Genomic DNA, 27869 nt, shown 5'->3' with positions numbered 1-27869 from the left:
TATTATTTTTAATAAGGTAGCTTCTCTGCTAAGTTATATTACAGAAACTGAGCTGACCTTGCTTTACGCCCCAGTCCTGGTACTGGTTCTTTGTTTGTGGAGTGAATTGGCAACTTTGGAACTTTTTTCCTTACAGTATTCTGTTTGTACAGCATCCAGTATATCAGACTTCTGTTATTTATTACAGTTGATCCACCTGTTGGTGAGGATTGGGAGGGGGGTCATTCCCTTTTCGTTTCTGGCTTATCTGAGCTAAAGATTACCAAGTTTTTAAAATTTGGTTTGGTGAGCATTATTAATTTGTTTTATCAAATAAGAGGTTTTTGTGTGTACGATGGGTTTAATTAGATTACTGAAGTGGTTTTGATTTAATTAACTGTCAAAAAATATGTTAGGCTATAGCATTGTTTCTGTTGTGCTTAAATGGATTAAATAAAATATTATGGTTCCAGTTTTATGTATAATTAAAGTTGAACAGTATTATACACATCCTAACTTAAGGCATAGGATGACTGAATAGATAATAAAAATTGGAACCTGTTAGCTCTTGATTACTTTGGTTTAAATGTTAAATGATTGCTTCTATCTTTGTGGTATGAGACTCGTGAAATAATTGGCCTGGTTCTGTCTGGTCAAAATCACTCATTTTATTAACTGAGTTCTGTGATAATTCTTCCAGTAAAGAGCTGCTGAAGTGCTTTCATATCTAATTTCCCCTCCATTGTCAAGTTTGAACCCTGCCAGTAAGGTGAACTAACATTGCTGATTCTGGAAGTGTTTAATTTGATAGTAAGAGTTTGTGCTTAGCTTAACAGTAGCTTTTATCCTTATTTTATAATTTTGAAAAGTTAAAAGCTGAAAGCTTGAAAATCAATGCAGATTATGCTCCAAACAGAGTGAGTTTGTGATGGGTTTTTTTTGTTGTTTGTTTGTTTGTTTTAAATAGATCATATGTTTAAATTAACTTCTGGAATATTAGATTTTCATATTGCTTTCCAGTTACAGTATAATTTCAGTGTTACTCTTTGTCATGAAGAGCACAACAGTTCCTGCTTTAAAAATACTGCAAATTAGGGCAACATGTTACTTTGATAGCCAAGAAGAAGAAGTATGAAAACCAAAGATCTGATGCTAGTTCTTTGTGATTAGAAGGAGCATGGGGGGAAATGAATAACAAGTTTTTGTTAAATTGGGCATAGTTCTGTTCAAATGACCTGATTACTTATTTTAATTAACCCTAAGTATTTGGTACATCTCCAGTGAAACGTGTTGCATTATTTGACTGGAAACAACCTAACTGTGATGTGGTGGGAGAAGCAAATAGTGGTAGCATTGAAAGCCAGTATCTGCATTGGCATATATAATATGAAGCAGTTTAGATAATAAAGTAATTATTGTTCTAAAATAAGCACAGAAAGGAAAAAAAAAAAGATTAAGTCATGCTGCAGTTGTTGCATGAAACATTCAGCTGTGTGAGAGCAATGAACAGTGCTTGGCCTTGAAGTGAAACCATGCCTGGCCCTCTGTTGTTTTGGGACATGTGCAGTGCTGGTGCGGAGCTGGCCCAGGGGATTGGTCCTGAGAAGTGACAGATGCCACCTGACTGCATTCAGTTCTTGTATTATTAGAACTTTGCCAAGCACCCTCAGATTTTCAAGGTGTTTTACGTCTTTTTCACATGCTGCATGCAGTAAAATCTGTGTAGCAAATGGATTTTTTTGTTGTTCAACTTTTTGAAATAAATTTGTCTTCTCTAGTCACTCTTGAATGATACAAATGTAGTTTGCTGCAAATTAGGTCAGATCTTTCCAGCTAACTACTTTCTCCCCTCTCTCCTCCAAAGCTGAGTAGGCAATTCTTTTTCTGTTACATTTATACAAATGTCATACATGTGGTATAGAATGGCTTAGATATTATATGCAGTAAATTTTCAGATATTCTTTTAAATTTTAAGGTTCTGGTTTGTATAGATCTGATAGCTATCTTACAAGCACCAAAATATCATAGACCTTTTTCTTCCTGCAGAATACATTCAAATTATTTCCAAGGTTTGGTTGGGAAACTTCTAGTTTCAGCTGCTAAACTCGATCATACCTCTGCTGTCGGCCAGGAGCATGAGTGCAAAACTGGTGTGAAGATAATCTGAACTTTACTTTTCATCAAAGAAAACTAATTGGGCAGAGGCAACTAGTAATTGCACCCAGAACTACCAGATGTACAGTAAAATTCTCTTTTCCACCCTACCAGGCAGTATTACACTTCTCTTGTCTCCAGGGAATGGTTTTCTCCTTTTCTGGAATGCTCCTCTCTCACATTGGAAGCCTGTAAATCTCTGAGCAGGGATTTAGGTCCCTGACCTCGTTCATCTAATCTAGGCCAGCAGCCTGACCAAGTGGGAGCTCATCCTTCTGTTACTTAAAGGGATCCATGTGCTCATGCAGTGTAACTTCTTACCATTCAGTGTGGCTTGTATGTCACAAGCCCTGACAGAATCCCCTTGCTTATTAGGAATAACATGTTGCTCAAGTTTTAAAATGTATGTAAAGAGGAAGTTTATCTCAATTTGGATGATTAGGATGAACTCCTGTGTGTTAATTAATATGTTAATTTGGAGCTAGAGTACCATATTTGTTTTTAATTATTATGCTAAATTTTATTGGTTTAAGGCCACTTAAACTTTACGATAAAAAGCAAATGTTGATGATTTTTATTTGTTTACATCCCATTGAGCTTCATGCCACAGAAACTGATGTTAAACTTAAATACACCTTTCATTTCTCTAATCTTGAGAAGTCTTAACACCTCCTCTATGAAGACAGACTAAGACAGTTGGGCTTCTCTTCTCTTCTCTTGGATAACAGAAGGCTCCAGGGAGACTTGGTGGAGGCCTTCTTGGAAGGAATTTACAAGGGCTTGTAGGGATAGGATGAGGAGGAATGGTTTCAAACTGAAAGACGGTATATTTAGGTTAGACATTAGGAAGAATTAATTTCCTGTGAGGGTGGTGAGACACTGGCAGAGTTGGCCCAAAGAAGAGGGTGCCCCAATCCTGGAGGTGTTCATGGCCAGGTTGGATGGGGGTTTGAGTAACCTGTTCTAGTGGAAGGTGTCCCTGTCCATGCAGACTGGCTGGAAGTAAATGACCTTGAAGGTCCCTTACAGGTCAAACCATTTTGTGATTCTATGAAATTTTGTCTTGTGTTGTCATGGCAGGATGAAATAGAACTAAGGTAAGAAGTCAGACCTTCAGCAAACACTAATCCCTGGAGCTTGAATAAGCGTTTGGACTTGACTTTAGTTGTCTGCAGATGTCCATGAAGTGAAGTTCCAAACTACTGGTTATCTAGTTCCTTTAAAAAACTATTAGCCTGAAAACTGTAGGCATTTGACCTTGATAGTATTGCTTACATTGCTGCCAAAGTAATGGGAAAGAGAAATACTGTCTTAAGTCACGTGTGCTCATGAAGATTAATAATAATAGTCAAGACCATAAGTACCACTAGAAATAATGTTATAGGTCTTTGTTTACACAGCTATTCAAACAAAGTAATAAAAAAAATAATAAATTGCAGTGTGTAGTAGGATAAAGGATTCTACTGTCTCTAAAGATCTTATGAATGCTGACATACTGTCCCAACAGATCAGTCTTACTGAGGATGTTTTGAAAGGCTGCAAGTGGACTTTGTTTTTGAGGCTACACACTGCTGGGCTTCTCCCCTCCCCCCTCCTCACTTTCCCTGTTGCCATTAAAATTCTCCTTTTCCCTGATTTGTTTGGTGTTTGTGCATAAGTACACTTGGTCTAGAGTTTCTCTTCCACAAGGTGACTTAAATTTAAATTCTGTGCTCTAGAAATTGACTGTCTAATGATGTAGTTGTTTAAAGTCAGTAAATTAAAAATAGGACAGTAAGGTTTTAAAAATAAATGATCTGGAAACAGTGCAATTAACCATACTTTGTGGCAACTTGAGCAACTGATGTATTCATTAACTGGGATGTTTAATTTCCTCATCTAAAAGCTAAAATAATTTCCTGACTCTGTCTTGGCAAGGGAAGGAAGCTTTGGCATGAGATTCTGTTACGAGAAGAAACTTGTCTGATGCAGAGAGCAGCATTGCCAGATCAGATTTTTCTTTTACTATCATTTTGTTAACTAATTTTTAGACTTAAAGATAGAAAGTTAATGTCGCACTTTTGACCAGTATTAAAGCAACTGTCTTCAAGGAAATTATTTGGAATGTTGTAATCTCAAGAGCTCCCAGATACTGTATAAATCCATCTTTTGAAACAATAAAGAGTGTAGGAGCAAACATACTAAAAGTATTCCTTTGGCAATTCAGGAAAATTCCCCACTTAGCTCTCACACAATGAAGCACTGCTTCCTCTTTTTAATTCAGAAATGGAAACATAATTGGGATATTCCTCAAATTTACAGGTTGCTTTGGATGTAAGCAGATGTTTCAAAGTCTTTCTGATTTCACATTGAGTATAGACAGTTCAGCAGCAAAATGATATCTAGTATCTGAAAACTGTCATTTTAGACTAACTTAATTGAAGAAGTTGATTTTTAGAACACAGTTACAGCAGTGTCAAGTTAGCAATAGTGTTAAAGCATAATATTTACAAACAGTATAATATATTTATACAACATATATTATACTAATACTACTGTATATAAACTTGTTGCTTGAAATTATGCTTGGTGTAGCCAGACCCTGTAGTTTCAACTCAATTTTACAGCAGTTATTGCTTTAGGAATGCTGAAAAGAGGATAGATTCCATTTTTATCCAGATTATTAAACCAGTTGAATGAAGCCATCAAAATCAGAGTTGTTTAGAACCAGCCTAGGTTCTTAAGGAGAACCATTTACAACAATACATGGAATATCTGTATAATACTAAGCAAACCTGTCTTTATTATATCCTCCTGATGTGATAATTAAACATATGCTTTTCCTGAGCATCATTACAGACTGCTTTTCCTTTATTTTTAATTTTCTTTCTTTTTTCTTTTTCTTTACTCATATAAAAATTCCCACTAGAATAACAGGAAGCTTTTGAAAAAAGTAGCAGTTTTACTCTTTATCCATACATATTTGGTTCTATAACCATGGTACTGAGTTCTTCACATGAACAAAAAGTTAAGAACAAAGAGGTAGAACACTGTAAATAAATGGTTTTGAATGTTTCTACTGAATTTAAATTAACTTTCCAAATTAACTTGTTCTCCAAATAAGTATTCACTCTGGCTTGGAAATAACATGTAAATATTTTCTCATGTATCTGGTTTTGCACTGTAAAGACAGAATGTAGATTGTTTTGTGTTTTCAGGTTAATAAAAAGTGACAACAGTAACAGCAAACTAGCTACAATTTCACAGCTGTATTATTTAATATTCAGAAGAGTGACGTTCATGGTTTTTGTTGCCTTTGCTGTAGGATGTCAGCTGTAATGAAATCACAGCATTGCCACAGCAAATAGGTCAGCTGAAATCCTTAAAAGAACTAAATGTCAGAAGAAATTACCTCGAAGTTTTACCCCAAGGTAAGGAAAGGGGGAAAAAAAAAACAATGTAAAAAAGTTCCTAATACTTCTGTGGTAGTTTTTTTATTAGCATTTTGGAAGACTTTTTTAATCATGTAAGTAAATATGATTAAAAAGTAGTAATTACCTTTTCTCTGAATTTAGTGGATTTGATCTCACAGAGTATCACATTCAGTGGTACTCATGAAGTACCTGTGTGAGCTTTTTTAAAGGAATTATCTTTATGATTCTTAAGTTGCACACTTTCCTGTGAATGCAGTATGGGAACTGTCAGCTGAGTTTCAGGGAAAAAAATTCCAAGTATTTATTTTAAAATTTATTGTCACTTGTATAACAATAAAACTCTCTTAATTCCGCAATATAGAATGGTGTAGATGTTGATTGTATTTCCTGCCTCAGTTTGTATTTTTCCTGAATGCAAAAGAATGTTTATTTAGAAATACTATTTTATGGCAAAAATAAATACAGATGTAACATCTTCTCTTTTTTTGTTACTTTTAGAGCTAGTTCAGCTTCCCTTGGTAAAGTTCGACTTTTCCTGCAATAAAGTAGTTGTGATTCCAATTTGTTTTAGAAAGATGGTGCAGTTACAAGTATTACTGCTTGAGAACAATCCTTTGCAGTCTCCACCAGCACAAGTAAGTAACTTTTATCATTTAAATTGTGTATTGGGTGTATGATAACAAATTATGACTTATAAAATGTTGTCTTCTGCAATTGAAAGCTTCTGAACTTCAATCAAGACAGACATTAGTTGTTGGTGTATAAATTAGACATAGCAAATATGTTCTGTGGATGAGCCTGTGCACCACTTGAACCAACATGAGTCTGGATTTCCACTCTGTTAGCTACCTGTTTATTTTTGTCATTCCTATCTGCATATGCAACTTAATGTGGGAATATGTATAAAATTTTGAAAGAGATAATTGAGAAACTTCCTGGATATTCTTTCTGTTAGTAAGAACCCAGTTCTAGAAGGTTCTACAGTGATTTACTGTTGATTAAAAAACACACAGACAGTCTAGAATGTAATCCCCATTAAAGTTATTTTGCTTTATAGTGTAAGTTTATAGATTGTGATACACAAAGAAATCAAACTCCTGTTCCGAAGTGTAGACCATGCTGAGAAAGGATGATAATAGATGAATGGAACTTGTGCTTCCTGCTTAAGGACAGCTTGTTGTTGTTGACTCACTGGACAGTAGGTTCAAACTACTTCTCTGAAAGCTACAACTCTTCTAGATCAAAAACTGTTGAAATACTTGGGAGTTTTTGTTACATTGGAGAAATACTTTTCATAACCAATGGCGATGCTGTTTCTAAACTAAAAAAATACTGAGGAAGTTTCAACAAGCACTTGAGCTACAAGTGTAGAAAAAAAATTATAACATGCATAATAAAGATGGTTGGACACTAGTAAAAACAAGGTAACTAAGTATATAAAGGACATGCCGATTCGTTGAAAGTCATTATTGACTAATTTTGGAAATAAAATTTGGAAAAATTTACAGGTAGCCATATTCTTCACCATGAGGGTAGTAAGGCACCGGAATAGGTTGCCCAGGGAGGTTGTGAGAGCCCCTTCCCTTCCTGGAGGAGTTTAAGGCCAGGGTGGATGAGGCTTGTGCAGTGTGGTCTAGTGTGAAGTGTCCCTGCTCATGGCAGGGGGTTGGGACCTGCTGATCTTCAAGGTCCCTTCCAACCTTAACCGTTCTGTGGTTCTAGTATATATTTTATTGTAATTCTTTTTGAGTGAAAAACTATTTTTCTTGATTCCTGTCTTACTTTCAGAAGGTATTTATACTAGTACGTGCAAATAGTTAATGGATAATTAAAGTAGTTCTTTTTGAAAAAAAATGATAAAATCAGTTTTCCTTTACATGTTAATGTATTGTGACAATACGAGGTGATTTTCAGTGAGTTTTATGCTAAATGGCATTTAGAATAATGCCGGCGGCGAGGGAAGCAAGCAGTCCAGAATCAATGTGATTGATAAAGCAAGCTTCGATTTATTGAATACACAGTGTTACTTTTATACCCTTTTCCAAACCTACATGTAGTGAATTCATTGGATAGTAACCACGCATAGTGAATTCATTGGATAGTAACTACTTGTAGTGATTTCACTGGACGGCAACTACTTGCAGTGATTTTACTGGATAATAACACACATCTGAGTTCCAGGGTTCTTCCTTGTTTTTTATCATTCTACTTCTCTACCTTGTCCTTGAGTTAGTTTAAGCTAACAGAGATTGTTTATACTTGTGTTAGGCTAAAAAAAGAGATTGCTTGTACAGCTGCTGTTTGTGCCACACTCTCAAGGCCTCTCGAGGAGATAGCAGGGGCCCATGGCCCTGCTGCTCAAGCCATTCTGCAACAGAATAAGTTATTTCTTTCATTCTGATTATAAACTTAACCTTTTTTTTTTCTTGTTTAACAGATTTGTACAAAGGGTAAAGTGCATATTTTCAAATATCTGACTGTACAAGCCTGTCAGATTAAAACAGCAGACTCACTGTATCTTAATGCCATAGAACAACAGCATTTGCCACAACCCGTGGAAGAGAGGTATGTATGAAAATCTCACTTAGTTTTGTCATGTAACACACTTATCAGCAAAGTGAAAGAAATACATTTGCATCTTTAGCTTCCAGAGTTTCATTTGTTTAGATGCTATCTAGACTGTACTTTTGAAAAGTTTTGTTTTGCTGTAGTGTATTTTATTCTAGTAAAATCTCTATAAGTTTAGAACAAATTTTAACAGTTGGTTCTGGTTAAAGTTAGCAGCACAGTAGGAAAAAGCTTAGCAGTGAACCTGAACCTTACTTTCAATGTAACCTCTTACTAGTAGACTACTGGAATATATTGAAAATAACCAAGATGATAGTATAATGAAGTGTAAGAAATTTCTTGTAAGTCTACTAACACATTAAAAAAGTTGTAATTTCCTGTTTTGTTTTGTGATTTTTATGTTGTCATAAGCTTTTCTTATTTGGCAAGGAGAACTGCATGAATGTTGAGATCCTTTTAAAGTGAAATGTGCTGATCTGTTGAAAGACAAGATCTTTAATGTCTTACATCAAATATATAGGAAATGTCATCTTGTATGGTGGTTTAAGGACAGGAATTAGATAGAAAGCAGCTCCTTTTCATGAGAATCTTCTTAGCTAATCAGAAACTGGTTTTTAATCAGCTCTTTTTTTGCTAACACAGGGGAAGTGTAATATAGGAAATCAAAGTACAATAATGCCTTCTCTTTGGAGAGAAGTACTCAGTTAAAACAAAGTGTTGATATTAATAAAAAAAAGATATGTTGGCTGCTAACACCCTGGAAATAAAATAACTGTTACGGAATCTCTGTCAGTTACCTAGATGAGGTTTCAAGCAAATTATTTTCCTCCCTATATGTTTGGGAGACACCTTTATGGATTTCTATCAGATAAATACCGAAGGTGAGAAGAATCCAGGATGAAGAGTTAAGTTTTCCATTTGGGAAACACATACTGGGTTTTTGCTTTTTTCTCTTGGGATGCAAAAAAATTTACAGGCATGTCATGTCCTGTTTGACATTTTGGCCTTACAGGATCATACAGGTTAGGGTAAGGGGATAATGCAAAGTAGGTCACAAACAGCCCAATGCTCTATCACGTAATAATTAACAATTTTTTCTTTTCAAGAATAACTTCCCACTTCTAAAGAAAAGGCATAACTTGGTTAGGATTTCCATGTGCAGTTTCTATACAAAATTGTTAGTGTTTACTGATAAGAGATAATTTGAGATTAGGATTAATCAGATATTTTACTCATGTGAAGACTGATAAAGTTCTTTTTTTAAATTGCTGTGTTATTTTGAATACAGGATTACAGCTTTAAAGATTGCAAATGTGAGGACAATAAAGCATATTGAAAAAAGAAGTGAGGTGATGAGTGTTTTGCATCTAATAGTGTACTTTAAAATGAATAGAGGTCATACTAGGTAATGAAACCAGAAGAGAGAGCAGTTGCCGTTATCATAGTAGCTTAAAAACTTAAATTTCAGAGTCTATTTTAAAGCACCAGAAGAAGGTTTCTGTGTTAATAACTACTTCAAGCCTCAGGGAAATATCAGTTCATTTTAATGCATCAATGGTTACAATTAAATCAGTTGACACCACTTTGAGTTCAATGAGTTTAGTTGCTTTTTCCCATGGCTAAATGACTTCAGACTCCTGTGCTACTTAGCTAGTAACCGAGTGTGCAAACAAAAGCAAGTTTTCTAGCATATTATTTCTCTTGTTTTTGTTAATCATTAGGCTAACCAACTGTTCCATCTGATCTGTTTTACTAACATCAAGTTGCTAATGTTCAGGTTTTAACCATACTAGGCTATTTTGCCTGCTACTGTTCAGACTGATTGGAATTTTTATTTGATTTAAGTCAGAATAATAATGATAGCTTTTAATTGTGTTATTATTCTTCATATCTAGCATTGATGACATATACCCAAGTAAAAAGGACTCAGATTCAGGTGTTGGTAGTGATAATGGTGATAAACGTTTGTCAGCAACAGAGGTAAGTTGCCTGAATTTTGTGTCTAGCTCCCCTTCCCTCTGACCAATATTTTAAGTTTGGTAACAATGTGAATATATTTTTAGCCATCAAAACTGTGCAACCACATCCTTGCAATGAATTTCTTGCTAAGAAATGGCTAAAACAAAAATAAAATGAGACTGGTGTCAGGGTTTATTCTTTTTATTGTTAATTTTTTTTGACTGTGCACTTTCTGGTGAGGGCAGTGAGATACATGCTTACAAATGGTTAACAACCTATCAACAGTGAAAATTCACTACAGTTTTTCGGCAGTTTACATAATCCAGAGAATGAAGACCTAACCAGAATTGAGGTTTGTTCTTTTCACTGAAGCAAATGTCCTAACAGATTACATGCCTGGCAGCTTCTCACTACTTTTCTCTCTGACTGGTGACTCTTTCCAGTTTGGAATTAACAGGAGTTCAATGTGCCCAAGTCCAGTGCATTCTGTGGTGTCATGATTATGGCAGTTTACTGTAGTGCAGGAACTTCAGAAACTTTGCAGATCTTAATGCATTTCCATGCTGTGGCAGTTAGGCACTGCTGGAAATAAGCCTTCAGGATTTTTTCTGGACTATGTCATCTGCATGAGCAAAGAGAAAGGATTGCTTTCTGAGACTGGTGTTGTCCTAAGCAGTTACAGCTGACTTCCCTAGACCTTTTTTCTGAAGGCATTGCTCAGCTGAAGAGATCACAAAATCTGGTTGGAGATGAACTGAGTAAATACTGATCAATAATAAATAATTTGCAGTATACTTCAGTGATGATCTTTCTAAAATTTACAAATAATGGGTCTGACCTAATGGGAAAGATGCAGGTGGCAAGACATAAATGGGCTTCTTGCTACTCAAAGTAATTTAACACTGATTCTTTAGTCTTTCTCTCCTCCTTTGAAGAAAAGAGATTCTGTTGCTTTTGAAACAAACGTATAAAGAATCAAACTTAGGTACTAAATTTGTAATTATTAAAAGGAAATTGAAAATTAATCCACTTACACACTGGTCTTTTAAATACAAAAGTACTTAAAAAAACAACTCTCAGGGATTTCTGAGTATTCGGGCAAGTTTCTTGCTAGATGGGAAGAAGCAGAATTACTGTGACTTCAAGCCAGACATCTAATGGTTTCCCTCTAGTCGTAAGAGTTTGTAGTCCATTCAGAGATGCTTGCAAACTGTTTTGCCATTCTTACAATTCCTGAAGCTTGTTAATGAAGCTGTTATTCCAGAAATTCCTCTTTAGCTATAAATAACACCTTTAGAAGATAGATCATCTTTCCTGTAATCAAAACAAAGCAATCGTTATGCTGTGGAAAATTGTTTTTTAAAGATAACCAGCAGTGAACCAATACATTTTTATTAGCACAAAGGCTTTTTATACGAGAACTATTTACTCATTCCATCCCCACCTGATTGCTACTCTACTATTAAGGAGAAAAAAGATGCTAAAATCAGTAATCCCAAATATATTTGGTAGAAAATTCATTACTCTTACTTCTCAGGCAGCCTTGAATGCCTGGGTTACACATGAGAATTGTGCAAGAAATGTTAGCATGTTGCAAATACAGATTAACATACATTGTAAATTACAATCAGAAATCTCCATACCAAACATTAGATAAACATTAAATGATCAGCCATAAGGTGATAATTAAAACACATTTCTGGAGTGTTTTTATAATACATCAATTGTAAAAACAAACTACAGTTTAGTCTGAAGGCTGGTGGATGAGTTTCAGGTCTTTTACAGAAAATAATGAAAGGTCATTTTGCATTTGTGTAACTTAAAAATGGTAACTTAATCACTTGTTTGAACATTAATGTATTTTTTAGGGAGCTTGCTAATTAGCTTTGGGTCCATACACATAAGAAGAAATACTTGATAAACAATTTACAAGTTTCTGTGTGACTTGTTGGTAGGGTCATTACAGGGTCAGTTTTTCAGAGCTATCTTCCATGTTTCAAGTGAAAGATAGCATGTAGTGACGCTGTAAAATGGATCACAGCGACCTGAAAACAAATTCTACTTTGAGGTAGTGTACTAATCTTTTGGGAACAGTGTAGCATTTACATTCATTTTCCACACCCCTTTGGCCTTATTTTTGTTTTAATGAAGATTCATCAGAACAATAGGTTAACTGTTAAGATCCAGGTGGTGCCACTGCTATGTTACCCATAACAGTGACATGTTAGTACTAGCAAGAATGTGTATGAAGATTCTTTCCAAGTGCATAATCTGAATTCAGTGTTAGAATAATGTTAGGTATTTTTGATTCTTACATAGCTGTTGTCTTCTATTGCCGACTGAATAAAAAATAAAACTGTGGGCAAAGGAAATTAGATACAGTATTTCACCTATGAAGGAGCAGGACTTTTGTATTATTGCAGGCTGCTTTGGATAGTTTCTATTTCATAGTGTACTAGCAGGAAACACCTGGAAAATAAATTGCAGAATTCTTTAGGCTCTGAAAGTGAAGCATAACTTGTTAAAGCTGTGATTTTCTGTTTCCAAATTGAATGGCCTGTGGCTTTTTTTACACCAACACCCCAAAATATTTTCCTAAAAGCTGTGTGTTCTCCATTGAGAAAGAGTCTTGTCTTAGTATTCAGAAGTTGTAATAATGCATATAAGAACATTTTACTTTAAGATTTCCAAAGCATAACATGATTCTTTGAAATGCAGTAACTATATTTAGTATTCTAAGTGTCACATGAGATATAGCCTGAAAGAAAGAGATTAAAAGAAAAGGAAGACAGAAAGAGGACAGAAGAATTGTGCTGCTTGGCCAGCCTACTGTGAGGATGTATTCAGCATGACTACAGATTCCTACAGCAGGATTTGATTGTGTTAGGTGCTCCAGTATCCTCTCCCATATTAGTTTGCCATTCTTCAGTTACAACTTTTCTTAATATGTTTCTTTTTATCAGTCTTGATTTAAGCTGAAACAAGTGTTTCTCTCCTTTCTTCTTAGCCATCTGATGAAGATACTATCAGCTTTAATGTTCCAATGTCAGACATTGTGGAAGAAGATCAGGTTATAAAGGAAGACTCAGGTCACCATGCCAACTCAAGAAAAGGTTGGAATGTAAAAAAAATAGAAGTCAAATGTGGGGAAATTCTGCTGATAAATCTATGTATAAGACTAAATTAAGTTTGTGAAAATCACAGCCCAACAAACATAAATCATGTATAAAAGCAGAGTCTGTTTCTTCAGTTGGATTTATTGCATACATATTATTTGAAGTCAGCATTTACCTGGGAAGAGATAAATCTCTTAAGATTTTGAGAGAAAGTATGATTTTATCAATATTTTTTTAAAGTAACTTATGTTTTTCTAAATTATATCTACATACAGATATATCTACATACATATATCTGCATACAGATATATATATATATGTAGATATAAACATTTCATACAGACCTTTCTCCAGGGTCTGCACATACTAATGATAAATGGCAGGATGAACTCTGAGTTGCATATGGTAACTACATAGATCAGCTTTTCCCCAGTGTTACATACTAGATGAAATGAACTTCAATTGAGATACTAATTGTTTAGAATACTAAGTGAGTTAGGAAAGCATTACATCCCACCTACAGTGTTTATTAGCAGACTGGAGAAGGTATGTTATAGGATCAGGCTGCTGCCTCATACCCTTGGAACTAGTATTTGTAAGCAAGAGATGGCGTAGGCTCTGAATGCTCTGAATCTTTTGGTTTGACTTCTGCTGAGAGTTTGAGTGTTTTCAATAGTATAGTAACTCTGAAGTTGTATTAAACTGCAAGTCACTGACTGAGACATCTGAACGTCCTAAAGTACTCTGTAGCTGTCCAACTGTGTTCTTGTACTCCCTGCTCATAGCAGGGAAGTTGGAACCTGATGACCTTTAAGGTCCCTTCCAACCTTAACCATTCTATGATTCTATACTCGTACTGGCAAGACATATATATTGTAGTTCAAAACTGACTCCATCCATGCCTGTTATGGTGTTTCTGGTCTACAACTGTAGGAGCCGAAAGTGTTGATTTATTACAGCTTTGTTGTAATTAATTAGAATCACTCCTTAGAATGCAAAGTTCTTAACTTGTTTCTGGTTTTAATATGTTTTGAATTTAAGCTTTGCTTGGTTTTGAGCTCCATAATTTAATATACATAAATGGTGTTGAGTAACAAATGCTGAGCTGAATCAGAAATCATTCTTCTATCTTTTAAAATTGTTTTCATTAGTGGAATTCCATCAAGGATCTTCTCACTTGATTGTCAATGATAAGTCAAGAGAAACAGGAAACCAGTTTGATGAATCGGATACTCTTACTACTGAATTTATGAGTTACATTAAGGCAAGTTTGTGACAATTTGAAATGGGGGGAAATATCTTCACTACTTTTATAAGTAGAGAGCAAGCAGGAATGACGAAATGCAGACATTGTAATGAATAAGAGACTGCAACTGATGTTTGTTGTCATAAAAAATACAGAAGGCAAAAATAAGCAGGTAGGTTTAAAATTGTTATAATTAATCTAGGAGGTCAATTTATGCATAAATCTTTTTCTAGTATATGAGATAGTCAAAGGATAACTGCGTAAGGCTTTAAGGAAAAGTGGAAGATAAATTCTGTACTATTTGTTTTATATTTTGCATTGAGCAATTTTTGCATTTGCTATATTAGTAAAATGCAGTAAGACTTTCAGAGTTGGCTGTGGTGGCTAAAGTTATGAATTAATATTATGGTATTGAAATACTTTTTCTTAAATATTTTTAAATTATAATGGAAACTAAGAGATCTTTCAGGACCAATTGCATGTTGCATATTATTTTCTGTTATTAACAAATACAAATGTGAATTCAGTAGTGTTTAAAAAGGCAATAGTGTCTTCTCTAAAATTGAATTGATTATTAGGAAGAGTTACTTATATTTGCTGGAAGTTTAGGATACTACAGGTTATCTTATATGGGCTTGTTTTTTTGTGACTTTTATACTAAAAATGTCTTAATTTTAGGTAGCTAAAATGTTAACAAATGATCGTAGGTTTTCTGGATACAAATGTCCACCTAAGTGAATGTATGAGGTGAAAGGGGATAGAATACATTAATCTTCCTCTGACAAAGGGTACACATATCTGACCACATGCTGTGTTATGTATGTACTTCATGTTTCCTGTCCTTGTTCTTCTCACTTCATCATCGATTTTCAGTATTGTACCATTTTGAAGTTATTCCCTTGGGAATGTCCCTCTAGCATAATAAGAGAATATTTTCTGAAATGCTGTGTTGCAGATGCTGGTTCAGTAGAACATAGGTTACTGTATTGAATTTCAGTATAAGAATACTGCCAGAGTGAGCAGCTTCATTTGTTTTATTTTTTATATCTTCTAAATGTTATGACAGTTGAAATCAGCAGTTGGTGACTTGAACAGGTTGTACATCCATTTTATTCTGAGGTTTTTGAATTCAGGGCATTTTCCTTCTTGTGCAGATTTCTGAGTCAGTTGTGTTCTTTTGTTTATATTTAGTCACGTACTAGAACATCTTTTGGGATAGTGGGGGGGGAGGTCTTGTAAAATTGAAAATCTGGTTACCCAAAACATACATAAAATCATTACAATGTGCAGTACAAGAGAGGAGTTTAGGCTTGGAGTATTTAATAATTTCTCAAGTGTTAGTCCTAATTTATATGGCTTTATCTTATCTATGTAATTATTCCCAGAGACTGAGAATCACCCTCTGGAATAAGTGCTAATTTTTGTCATCTTATGATATATGCCCTTCTTATCAGAAAAATAGCATACTTCATTCCTGTAAGAAGCAAAAGAATGGCTTTATTCATTTGACTGGGGAATGGGCCATCTTTTGGGAATGTCAGAGAAGCTGCTGCACTCTTCAGTGGAACATCTGGCAGAGTTGGATGGTGTTTGTTGGTACAGGGTGATGCGACTGATGTGCCAAACACATGGCACAGAAGAGGATAAGCCTCTCTGTTTTCTGCTGTTTATTCTCTATTGGTACAAATGCACATCCGTTCAGACAGCTTCTGTCCTTACTGGCAGCTGAACTACTTCAGTGTGCCTGCCTATCTGAGATTAAAGAGAAAAGAAAATTGCAAAGCATCAAATGGAACCATGAAAGAGTCACCTTTTCTAAGTAGCAGCACTTCATAGTTATAGGTAGGATGGTGGGGGCTCTGATTCATACATACATTGAATCCAAAATAACTGGCTGACTGATAGCAATTGTTGCATGCAGGTTTTGTCTTGACTTGCTACTTAAAAAAAAAAAATACTAATGGCTGTTAAAATTGCCAAGTAGAAGTCCTGATAATATTTATGGATTAAGTAGGTAATTGCTACTGTTCACTTATTTGGAATTTCCTTACTCTGTAAACAAATCTACCTTCAGGAGGAGAGCAAGTAAGAGAGTTAGGGTCATGCTTAACTGAAGCATTGTTTGCATATACCAGAAAGGCACAGAAATCTGGGACATAGAATAAAGAATTCTCTTGTTGCTTGGTTTTCTTTTTGCAGTTAAAGGAGGGGAAGGGCTGTTGACCTCAATAAAATCTGAACACTGAGTAGAAGATCTTGTAATTAGTATCTTAAAAAGGGGGTAGAGTGAGGAGTGGAGTAGAAGTGTTAGATTGCTTCAACTAGCCACCCTGAACTGTTACATAAATCAGGTCAGTGCTGAGTCTGAAAGCAAAATTTATCTGCCTAATTAATTGTAAAGTTCAGTTCTCAATATCACTTTGCTTACAGAGCAGAGCAGCAGAGTGTGATGAATTACTGAGAATAGAAGAGGACGCACAATGGCAAACAGACGAAATGTAAGTATTTGTCATATATCTGTAAGTAATTAGCTGTGTCGTTTAATTAGATTGACCAGAACTGGCATTTCCTTATCAGTTAATAATTTTGTAGACTTGGAGGCATGATAGAAGAACTTTGTGTGTGTTTAACATTTTACACTTTATTGCTGAATAGAGTGGATCTTATATTACAACTAATTAATTTGTTTGCACCAATAATGCTGTAGTATTTTTTTACCTATGTGGCATGCAAGCTTTTCAACTGGGTATTTTGATAATTAGTCTGTTAATTGCATTGGTAAAAAAATATTTTAGCAAAGCTTGTAAGAACTAAATTTAGTATAATGTTTCTTAAGTGTAACTTAATCGGAAAAAATCCCTAAGTCTTTGTTCTTGTTTTGTCATAATTTTAACCTTGAAACAATCATGAATTCATAGACATTAATTCAAGAGCAGAGCAAGTGAGCATTAGTTGTAGAGGACAGTGTATAAGATAAGGAGATTCAGCATGGCGGTGTACACTGAAGGTGTCACTGAGCAGAACAGTGAAGTCCTGTATGATTTAAAAATAAAAATTGAAGGAAGGGAAGAACAAGTACATTCTGAAAAGGCTTTATTGACAGTAGTAACAGGTGATTTTTAGAAACAGGTGTGTTTCTAAACTTCCAAAAGAATTACAAATGTTGAAAAGCAAAAGAAAGCATGCTGGTCCATTAAAAGAATAGCTGCATTTAGTACTTACGTTAAAACAGTATATGGGATGAGTGCAGTTAAGAGTCAAATATTGGTAAATAAATTTTCAATTTTAGAAATCAATCTGTTTTGCTGAAATGCTAAAAGCTTTAGTTCATCGCATTTATTTGTCTATGTGTTGGGTTAAGGACAAAGTGCTGAAGAATTTTTTCAGAAAAAATCTTTCTATGCATTCAGCACATACAACTGTGCACAGAGGCTTATTTTTTTCTCCTCTATAGCATTTGAATGCCATTTGGAAGATACAGCTCACAAACTGAAATTCAGGCTACTCTTGATAATTGCTGTTCTAACGCTTTTTTTAATGTTTTGTCTTCTGTTATAGAATAAATTTCTCAGAAGAGCAAACTATTGATATAGCAATGATAGAACAACTAAGAGAAGCAGTAAATTTATTACAGGATCCCAACAGGTATGCTTACAATAGCTGGTGTTTAATGTCATGTATTAAAAATTTTTGTGAATCATTTTGGAGTAGTTCTTTAATTGGTAATTGGAAGTTTTCTGGAGTTATGAGGTGGCTTGTTAGCATACTGATGTTTTTCAGGAGGCACTAAGTTAAGAAGGAAACTTGCATTCTCTCTCTGGGTATCTAGACAAGATTTCCAGTAAATGAAGAAGGATTTCAGATTTAAAAGAAACCTAAATTTGGAGGCGGAAACACCTCTTAACTATTAATCTCCTGTACAGTACTGTGATTTTCTGAAGCTTTCCCTAGAATAGTTGTGTTTCCTCTGGTGACTATTTTACTTACTAGTGCTTGTTGTATTTTGTGGGCATTGGAGAAAGGTCTTCCAGTCCAGCTTCATCCCATGTCAGTGGAGCACATAAAGGAGGTGCCTGAATTAGTGGTGGGGTTTCTGAGGTATTCCTCTGAAATCAGGAGAAAGAGGAAGAGGCAGCTAAAGAAAGTTACTTTGATTTCTCCTAAGGAAGGTGTTATAGGAGAAAATACAGCAAGAAAGGTTTTATATTTTAGGTGCCTGTTTTAAGTGGCTAAAGCAAGATGGAATTACTCTGGATCTGTGGATAAGCAAAGGAATAAGTATTTAAAAGGAAATAAATGCTTGTACTATTGAAAAGGACTGACAAGACTGGTACAGGTAGTTCTGTCCAGATGCTACTGCTTTGTGTAATCAAATCCAGAAATGGATTAAGTTAATTTTAAAACGAGGTAGCTCATTTTTCTTCATTGCTTCTGTAAAGTAGCTGGTTTAGAACTCAATTTCTCTGAAGACTAGAAACATCCTTGTCACTTTCAGCCTAAAGTATCCTTGTTTGTCCTTCCTTCCTTGGCTAATTCACTATAACCCTTTGGTTTTGAGACTACACTCTTCTTTAGTTTAACTGCCTATTTTGCTACTGCTTTTTCACCTAGCCGACCTTTTTGCTTTCTAGGACAGAAATTCACTCCTGTTAGTGTTTTTAGACAGCCAATTACCTGGATTTATTTTGAATTATGTAAAGAATATTTGAATTCTTGAATCACAAGTAATTTGCTTAAGAAAGTCATACAAATTAGGAAAACTTTTTAGTTCCTGTGGTTTTTGTGGGACGGTGTAGAATTCTCTACCACATATGAGGCTTATTACTTTGTAGGAGAAATGTTGCAATTAAAAATGAAACAAGCCTGGTCTGGAAAAAAGTTCCCTTAAGAATAAATCAGTTGTTAAACTTTATAAATTTTATCATTTTGGTTTTTTGTCAAATGCTGCACTAATGTGCTTTAAGTTAAACTTAGAGCATGTAAAAAAAAATAACTTTCCCCAAGGAGGTTTCACTTGTGCATCCATATAACTATAATCACTTAGTCAGCATAACCTAGTTGAAATAACTAACTCTACCCAGAGTTATCCTTGCCTCTCACTATTTATGAATTAGAGAAGCCACTGTAGGGACTGAGAGTGGTGCTGATACGCCTAAGATGCACTGACTGGAGTTCAGTGTAGAGCATATCAATTGGAGCTATATTTGCTAGGGAATATGGCTGTTAAGTTTGTAAAATGCTTGTCCAGTTATTGTTGTCCTAGTATTCTTCAGAGTTTAAAATCTACATACCTTATGTATGTAGCATTTCAGTTCTGGAAAGAGTAAACATTCAGGCTCAGCCTGGGTTGGTATTTTCAGATGTTTGTTTCAGATGCCTATATTCCCTTTCCTGTATTCACTGCTTTCTTTCACATCACTGTCTGTTGTAAATTCATTTTGCACTGCCTTATTTTCATTCACTGTAAATTAAATTTGAATATCTAGGCAGGGCTGTGACATATATCTGAACAAAGGGCGCTAGAAGTTGAATAGAGAAATCTACAGCATTCTAGGTAATGGTATAGTTGTTGGTTCTTTTGTCTTGATACAATCCATTACTCAGGGTGACACTTTGTAGAAGAAAGCATTAACATTTCCTTGACTGAACTGATGGTAGTGAAGCATCAGAAGGGATTTCAAAAAGCTGTTAAGAGGTAGCACTGAGCAGGTTAGCACCATGACTATAAATGTATTTCATTAACCATTTGTTTGAAACTAAATATTAAGCATATTGGTTACCAAAGGTATACCCCAGTGCAATGATTTTATTTCAAACCTTGCAGATTAAGCATGGATATTTCAAAGAGCAGTGGTGTGAATCTGTATCCCATGGAACCAGCAACAGCTTTAGAATTTCAGGAGTCTACAGTAAAGTGTGTTTACCTTTTTTAGAAAAAAATAATGTATTTCTTAGGTTAATCATATTTAAGTTTTTACACAATGAATTACATATTTGCATTTGTTTATCTTTATACATAGCAGTCAAATGCAGATGGAGATGTCTTCCCTTGGTCAGGTACGTTAATGAGTATATTATTACAGAATAATGGGGGGGAGGGGGAAGGCAGGAAATGAGCCAAAAAATAATTATTAATCTACCAAGTAGGGAAGGGAAAAAACTAGTAGGTTGGAAGACAAAAGTAAATCTTCTTTAACATTTTTATGGAACTGTTTTTATTTTTTTATATAAGTATATGTATAAAAAATTTCTGGGTCAATCAGTTACTTTCTCATCTTAGTTTTATTTCTCCATGTGCATCTTTTATGTATGCTGGTTCATGGCTCAGCTAAGCATACTTGCCTACCATCCCACCCCTATGTCTCCTTGGTCTGGTGTAGGAAAACCAATGAATTCATTAAGGATAACCCAAAAATATTTTGTAAAGTAAAAATTAACGTGTTCCCAGAGCACTGTCACTGTAGTTACAGAGACAATATAAAGTATGATTTGGAGTTTTGCTTTGTGATATATGCTGCTTATTATTTCATCTTTATCCTGACTGGTGAAGTGGTATTCTTTATGATGTACTTTGTTTAGATTTACATTATCTACCTCTTGGAACTGGATCTGCAAGTATATAGGATCTGCTTACTTCTCTTTTTTTGCTTTTCATCACAGTATTTGTAAGAAATACTTCTGAGGTGATGTTACACCAAAAGAAAAGTACTGTATCCAGTGATACACAGTCTAAAGAGTTATTTATCTTACAGAGGGAAAATGCTGAAGAGGAATTAGAATTTCAGAGGAGGAGGGAGTTGATTATGGAGAAAGCAAAGCCTGATGTGAGGACTTGTGAACAGGGTGAAAAATGGTCCTTGAGTCAGGTATGGAGGTGTCTAGGTGCAGTAAGTGTGGAAACATTTGGGATGGGTCATTGCATTCTGTCAATTTGTGTGTGGAGACAAAAGTGGGTTTAAGCCTCCTGGGGTTTGTTTTATTTGTTTGCCTTAGCAAAAATTTTGAGGTTTGGCTGTGAAAGGAAGTTGATTAAGACCAGTCTCAGGAGAAAACTGATATAATGAAATCAAGAAAAGTCTTCCAATAAACACTTAGTAGTTGCATTAGTTGCATTCCCCTGGAAAAAAATAAGTGACCTCAAAGTTAGATCTTAAATAAAATGAGAGACCTGATTCCTCTTCCCCCACACCCCAGATACTCTTGTAGTTATATAAGCTGCAAAGTTTATGTAAACATCACTATTTTTCATGTGCCTAATATTACAGACAGACTATATATAGGTTTTTTTGTTCATTGCAGTGATCTACAAATGAAGAACTATGAAAAAATCTACTTTAAATATTTGGTGGCTATGTTATTACTTCAGGACTTGTTTGTATAGGGATTTTTGTGACTGCTCTTGCAAGAAAATTCTGAAAAAAAATTACATAATGTTTTATCTATACTGGTAGTACCTTAAATGATCTGTCCTATCCAGATAATAGATTTAATCTGGTTTATCTTGACGCTTTTAAAATATTCTTATGTTTAATCATCATTACTGTCAAATATTCCTATTGCATCCTTTTGACTTTCTTAGCCTCAAAGAAAAAAAAAAACAAAGACAAAATTAAAATATCAAATGCAAAAAACCAGAGTTGGTTTGTCTCTTGTTACATTGTTATAGGTTACCAGGCTTTATTTGGTACAGTTCTTACTGCATTGCTGAGATTAACAGATAAGGCAAATTCAGTGCCAAAATGTGTGTAGTCTCTGTATTTTTAGCAACCGTTCAACAAGGACACTGGTGATTGCTTTTTAAGAACCTTTTGAAAATAAGAAAGAAATCTTCCTAAAACCTTGTAGAGGGCCTGATCTGGACTGTGTTACACAGATGGAAGCACTAGGCATGGTTCACGAATTGGAAACACATCTTGCAAGAGCAAGTTTTTAGTCATGCTATGTTCTGTGTACCGTAGTAAGGACTTGTGTTACTACTTGTGTAACTACATTAATTCAATTTAGCATAAATTCAAAATTCTGATAAGTGGCCTGCATGCTGTGAAAGAGATTAGACCTGCAGCATGGGCATACCTGTCAGGTCTGTCACAAGATCATAGCCCTGAGAACAGGAGTGCTCAAGTGTGAGAATCCCCAGGTAGGAAGGGCTGGGATCGGCTGAGCAAGATTTCTTTATGTTTATTCTGAGTAATGAAGTGGTTGAGGTTGTATCATTAAAGGTGTCTAAAGCTGAAGAATTTTTTTTTAAGCTTGAAAAGAAAGGACAAGAAGCAAAATGGCTGTGTAGTCATTCTTCCCACCTTGCTAACTTTTGGAAGGCTCTGTGGCTGCTGGGACCAAGTGTTCCAAGTGCTTTTTTCTTTCTGTTGCATTTTTTATTCATTAAAAACAAAATGACCCTGAGGAAATTATTTTGAATTGAATTCTAATTTATTTTTACTTATGCCAGCTGTGTTTCTGCTCAGTTATGATTGATGCAGAATTAATGAATATATTTCATATTAACATAATTTAATGTTTTTAATTTAACTGTAGCAGAAGTGATAACAAAAAGTATATTATATTGCAATTATAAAATGAAGTGCTTACAGAATACTTATATATTCAAATTTATATTAAAAATCTATATCTACATATTAAGCTCTTGGTGTTAGTTTAATTACAAAATCTATGAACAAAATTGGGTACCAATAAACATTAAGATCTTGTCAATGCAGTTATAATCACTTAGGTTTGAAGCTAAGCAATAATTTCCACAAGATGTTAAAAAATTTTGTTCAACTAGCGATAAAAGTATTTACTATTCATGAAAATTAATGGTTTCAGTGAGAAGATAATTAAGTATTAATGTGTGTTTGACTATAGTGAGTAAAATACTGTGTTATGGTGGATCATTAATGTAATTGCTGAAACAGTTTTGTGTTTTTTTTCTAAATGTACAGAATGATCTAATTGTTTGGAATACAAGTGGGCAAACCTCTCACAATGAGGTAAGATGCTACTGCCATTTTTTGGTCTCTTATATGTTTTATATGAACAGTTCATATAAAAAGTGAAAGGTGATTGAGGATCACAGAAGATAGATGACTGAGTTCATTAGTAATGAGTAGGTGCTTTATTTGGCCTATGGTGTTATTTTTGTTGTCTTAAGGATTTACTGGGATACAGAATATACTTTCTGCTAAGTTTGCTTGTGAGTTGTGTAGTTTAGTATAAAACATTTCAATTTTTTTTTACGTTTTGTTCATTCTGCCATAGTTTCTGACTCTTCCTTGTTCCACAACAGTTTCTGTTGGTGTCACTGCAATTTCTTTTTGCACAGTTGTCATGTCCTTGATTAGTTTTCAGAGAGGAGTTTGATCCTGTTGATCCAATTCCTTTCACAATGTAAATCTCGTCAGAAGGTCAAAAGGGGAAATTGTCAGGAGTTGTTTTTTCCCTTCATCTTTTCTGGCTTCTCCCTCTGTGTTGCACTGTATGAGCATCTTGCAAATTCCTGAACATCGACACCTTCCACCAGTCTCAGTGATGGGACTCCTATAGTTCCTGTCTCCTTAAGGAATAATTTTTAAAATAAGATTCCCATTATGGAGTTTGGCAATAGAACTTTTTTTGTGTTCCCGTGATATGATGATTATACCTTGCCACCTTCTGTTGCCACTATTTCCTGCGGCAACTTTTAGCCTAGTTCAGGTTCAAGGATGATCCTTCTGTGAGGTGTATGTTTAAGTTCCTCTTCCATGCTGTTTAGGCAGAAACTCAGTGTTGCATGGAAAATAGCATGTGAAATGCTAATTACTTCTGTGAAAGAAACAAATGTATCTAAGGAAAAAACGTCTTTCCTTTGTTTCTCTAAATTTACTATGCCACAAAAATATGTTTTATGGAAACAAGTGATTACATCGGAGAAAACTGAGAAATAATTGAGCTTATGTAAAGCTAGGGGGAATATCTGTCAGTCTTTGGCCAGAAACTTGTCTTCTCCAGAAGAGGAATGGGATAGAATAAAAAAAATACTATCGTAGGTTCGAGGCTACATATTGTGATCAGATTATGGTGGAATACTTGTGGTGTGCATTCTTGTTAACTTTTGTATTTTACACAGTTGTGTTGATATATTCTGTTTTTTACTGTTCTTAAATTTATGTTCTTGAATTACACAGACCAAGAATAAAAGTCCGACAATGTCTCCTACTACAAACACCACAATCCCTTTTGGCCTGAAGCCACGATCAGGTAATGTGGGAAAGAGAATCAACCAATTTGTGCATACTTTTTTTTTTTGCACATCTGCATTTTTAATAGATGTCTGTATTTTTTTCCCCCCTTAAGAAGGCAGTGATTAAATATTTTCTGTACAATAGTTAGATTAGAACATTTGAAGGTTATAGGTTTGAATCAAGATTTAATTTGTAACAATTATGTATTTGGCACATTATATATGGATCAATTTTCATCCCTTATACGTTAGGCGTTTTATAAAATTATATGTATGTGTGTTTAAAAATATATGTATGTAAGTACTCATATTTTACACATATATACATATGTATCATTTGCACTGGCATACTACTTGAAATACGATTTGTTGCTTAATTGGTATGTAATGATACAGCTTAGATGTTGAATAATGTCTGTGAGTAATGAGGCTTGTCTGGAAGACACGCATTGCTTTGAAAATTACTCATTACAGACAGTCTTTCATTAGTTACAATTGTGTAAGGATCAAGCATTATAGGAAGATAAGGCACTTACTTCAGCCAGCAGCTGAATTTAATGAATTTGCAATGCACTAAATCTGCATAACCATTAATCTTTTAACAAGTAGCAGTTTATTAAAAAAAAAACAAACAACACAACACAACAAATAAAAAACCCCATACTATTGATAAATGTGAGGACTTGGATAACAACTTCCTTTAAAAATAGGATTAGCTACAGGAGTAAACTCAGTTTTTATCTCCTCTGTGCTGAGGTAGTCAAAAACATTAAGTCATCTCACATCACCTCAGAAGAAAAAACACAGGTGTTCCAGTATGTCTGTGTCCTAAAACTAATTCTGGTTTCTCTCATTCACCACAAATGCTTTTAATGGAATGCTGGTAAACCACTACAAGCTTGTAGTTTTCATAACAATGTGTTGGCAATAATGGCAGCAGTTTCTCACTTGAATGTTTAAGAAATTGTATCCACAGATTTGTTTTGGGTTTTTTTAAAGTAAATTTAAAAAGCAAAGAAAATGGTATTGAACCAACCTTGTTTTGTAGAGAGGATATTTTAAATTTCTCATGTAGTTATGATATACATTTTGACATATCTGTTTGGCTACATTTCTTAGTTTGTTGAACTGTTAAACTCTGGCTCTATTCTTCTATGTTCCTGTGGCTTTAGATGTGTTATTATTTTGCTGTATATTTACAGTATGGGTTAAATGATGAGCAAATGGCTCCTCTCAGGATTTAGAAAAAAGAAAGTAGTATTGCACAATCCAGTGGCAGCATTGCCATGCCACCATTAGGAGAAAGAAATATGAAGGCAAATAGGCCCATGCTGTGTTGCTGTAATAATGTGTCTTCTTGTTTCGTGTGTCAGGCCAATGTGCCCTTCCAAATCTTGGTATATCAGTGCACCAGGATGCACCAGGATACTTAATGACTGTAATAGGTCAGAGCAGTATAGCCCAGTGAATGATTTTTTTAGAGGAATACTGGATTGCAATGGTTGCAGTCCTTTGCAACAAATCCTCCAAGCTGTATGATGGAAGACCAGATGTGCACTACTACAGTTCTTCCCCTGTCTACATTGCAGCTGCAAAGAGCCTCATTAAATGCCAAAGTCTGTTGGTTAAAATCTCTTGATTTTTCTGCACTGTACCAACTCAAGTTCATCTATTTGAATTGTTTTGAGTATGACAATACTGTAGTGATTTCTTATCACAGCTGTCGGTTGCAAAAAACTTGATAGTTTTAACTTATTTTCCTTTCCATATCATACATTACAGAGTCACCAACCTAGAGCCCTTGCTGCACAATCTTTCACCTAATCCCATCCAGTTTTAGTCATGTTACATTTAATTTATAGCCTAGTAAGTCAGTAATTTGGTAATAGTAAAAAATTAAGTCCAACTTCAGGTAAAAAAGCAGTGTATTAGTTATGTAGCTCAATGTAACAAAATGAAACCTTGCTAAGTGAAGATGCATATTGTTTCCCCTCCTCCTCCTGCCCTAGAATGATTCTAAAAGTATTACTATTTTTTGTTGTTCTTAAAGCGTAAGAATAATTTACAGATAGAAGTTGTACATGACTGAAAATACTGGCATGTTTGTGAATCCTGTGTGTTTTTCCCGTTGAAGCTTGTCAGGTTCCTGTGTCTCTAGTTTCTTCTCTGTGTTTCCTTTAAAACTTTGTGCAAGTTTGAACCATCCTGTCACTGTATAAGTTTGTGCTTGTTAATTGTAAACTGCTTCATTGCCCTAGAGCTGGTCTTCGGGTCCAGCAGTTCTGTGATCCTAGAAAGTCTTTCAGCTCAGTTTGTAGTTTATTTTAATAGCTTTTTTAATTTAAATCTTTCATGACCTTAAGGGAAACATGAAAACTCACTGGAAATTAGTTTTAGCTATTTAACTTCATTAGAACTTACATTTTTATTATTTGCTTCTCTGAGTCTTTAAATCTAAGTGCAAGTTTAAAAGAACATTAAAATATTCTAACGAAAGTGTGCGTGTCATGCTCCATGCAAAAACAGTGGCAAATTTTCAATGAAAATATATGCAACCAAACCTGTCTGAAATTGAGAGGTTTTTTTCTCTGTGTTTATTTTAATCTATTTTAAAGGACTCTTACTTTATACTTGACTTTGGTTCTCCCCCTCCCCACCTCTGCCATCATTTCATAAAGTTTTATGGCTCTTGGAAAGGTAAAAGTAAACTATTCTAGGCTGCTGGTAAGGATACCAGTTTTTTGAAGTACACACACAAATGGAAGTGTTTCCAGAAAATAAACCACAGTGGCTTAGACTTCTGTGTTAGTACATACTGAGTTAATCATACTGATATGTGTTCAGTATTTTTTTTTCATTTCATAGCTAGGAAAAATATTGGGAAAATTATTATCTGGTGGCTGACATGATAGCGAAGGGAAATATTTTGCAAGATAATGAATGTGTTTTGACTTCTTGACAGATTGTTTTCAAGGGTCAGATGTTTACACAGAAGGTAAAAAGAGAGGATTTTTTAATTTTTCAGAATATTTCCTCCTGTATTTTAAATGCTTTCATAGAGTATGAGCTTCTCAAATTCACATTAATTTTGAAAACCTTAAAAAATTACTATTGAGAAGAACTAATAATTACAATTTTTCTTAGGACCACATTTTTGCACTTGGCAAGTGCTTTTGCTCTCCAAAAAGAGTCACTTAAAATAGCTAATAAATTTA

The 27869-nt window shown here is 34.7% G+C and overlaps 1 protein-coding gene across 11 annotated transcripts in view; it reads left to right on the top strand.

The window, feature by feature from the left end:
• Positions 1–27869, top strand: part of LRCH1 (leucine rich repeats and calponin homology domain containing 1) — a 124532-nt gene that overhangs the window by 65721 nt on the left and 30942 nt on the right. For 7 of the 11 annotated variants that reach the window (XR_007891108.1, XR_007891116.1, XR_007891123.1 and 4 more), the window contains exons 4-16: positions 5438–5543; positions 6045–6181; positions 7984–8111; positions 10010–10094; positions 13081–13186; positions 14341–14453; positions 16866–16933; positions 17994–18080; positions 20260–20349; positions 20456–20492; positions 21188–21301; positions 23378–23425; positions 24599–24671. Coding sequence is in view for 4 of the 11 variants with exons in the window: in XM_051634841.1 (XP_051490801.1) it covers positions 5438–5543; positions 6045–6181; positions 7984–8111; positions 10010–10094; positions 13081–13186; positions 14341–14453; positions 16866–16933; positions 17994–18080; positions 20260–20349; positions 20456–20492; positions 21188–21301; positions 23378–23425; positions 24599–24671 (1192 nt within the window). In the remaining 7 variants the exon portion in view is untranslated. The remainder of the gene's footprint in view (positions 1–5437; positions 5544–6044; positions 6182–7983; positions 8112–10009; positions 10095–13080; positions 13187–14340; positions 14454–16865; positions 16934–17993; positions 18081–20259; positions 20350–20455; positions 20493–21187; positions 21302–23377; positions 23426–24598; positions 24672–27869) is intronic. The other 4 variants (XR_007891110.1, XM_051634878.1, XR_007891109.1 and 1 more) reach the window with 3 other exon arrangements.

This window comes from Apus apus, chromosome 1, assembly GCF_020740795.1.
Source record: "Apus apus isolate bApuApu2 chromosome 1, bApuApu2.pri.cur, whole genome shotgun sequence".
Taxonomy (NCBI): Eukaryota; Metazoa; Chordata; class Aves; order Apodiformes; family Apodidae; genus Apus; species Apus apus.
Note: the sequence above shows the minus strand (reverse complement) of the source record. Positions and strands in the feature narration are given on the sequence as shown.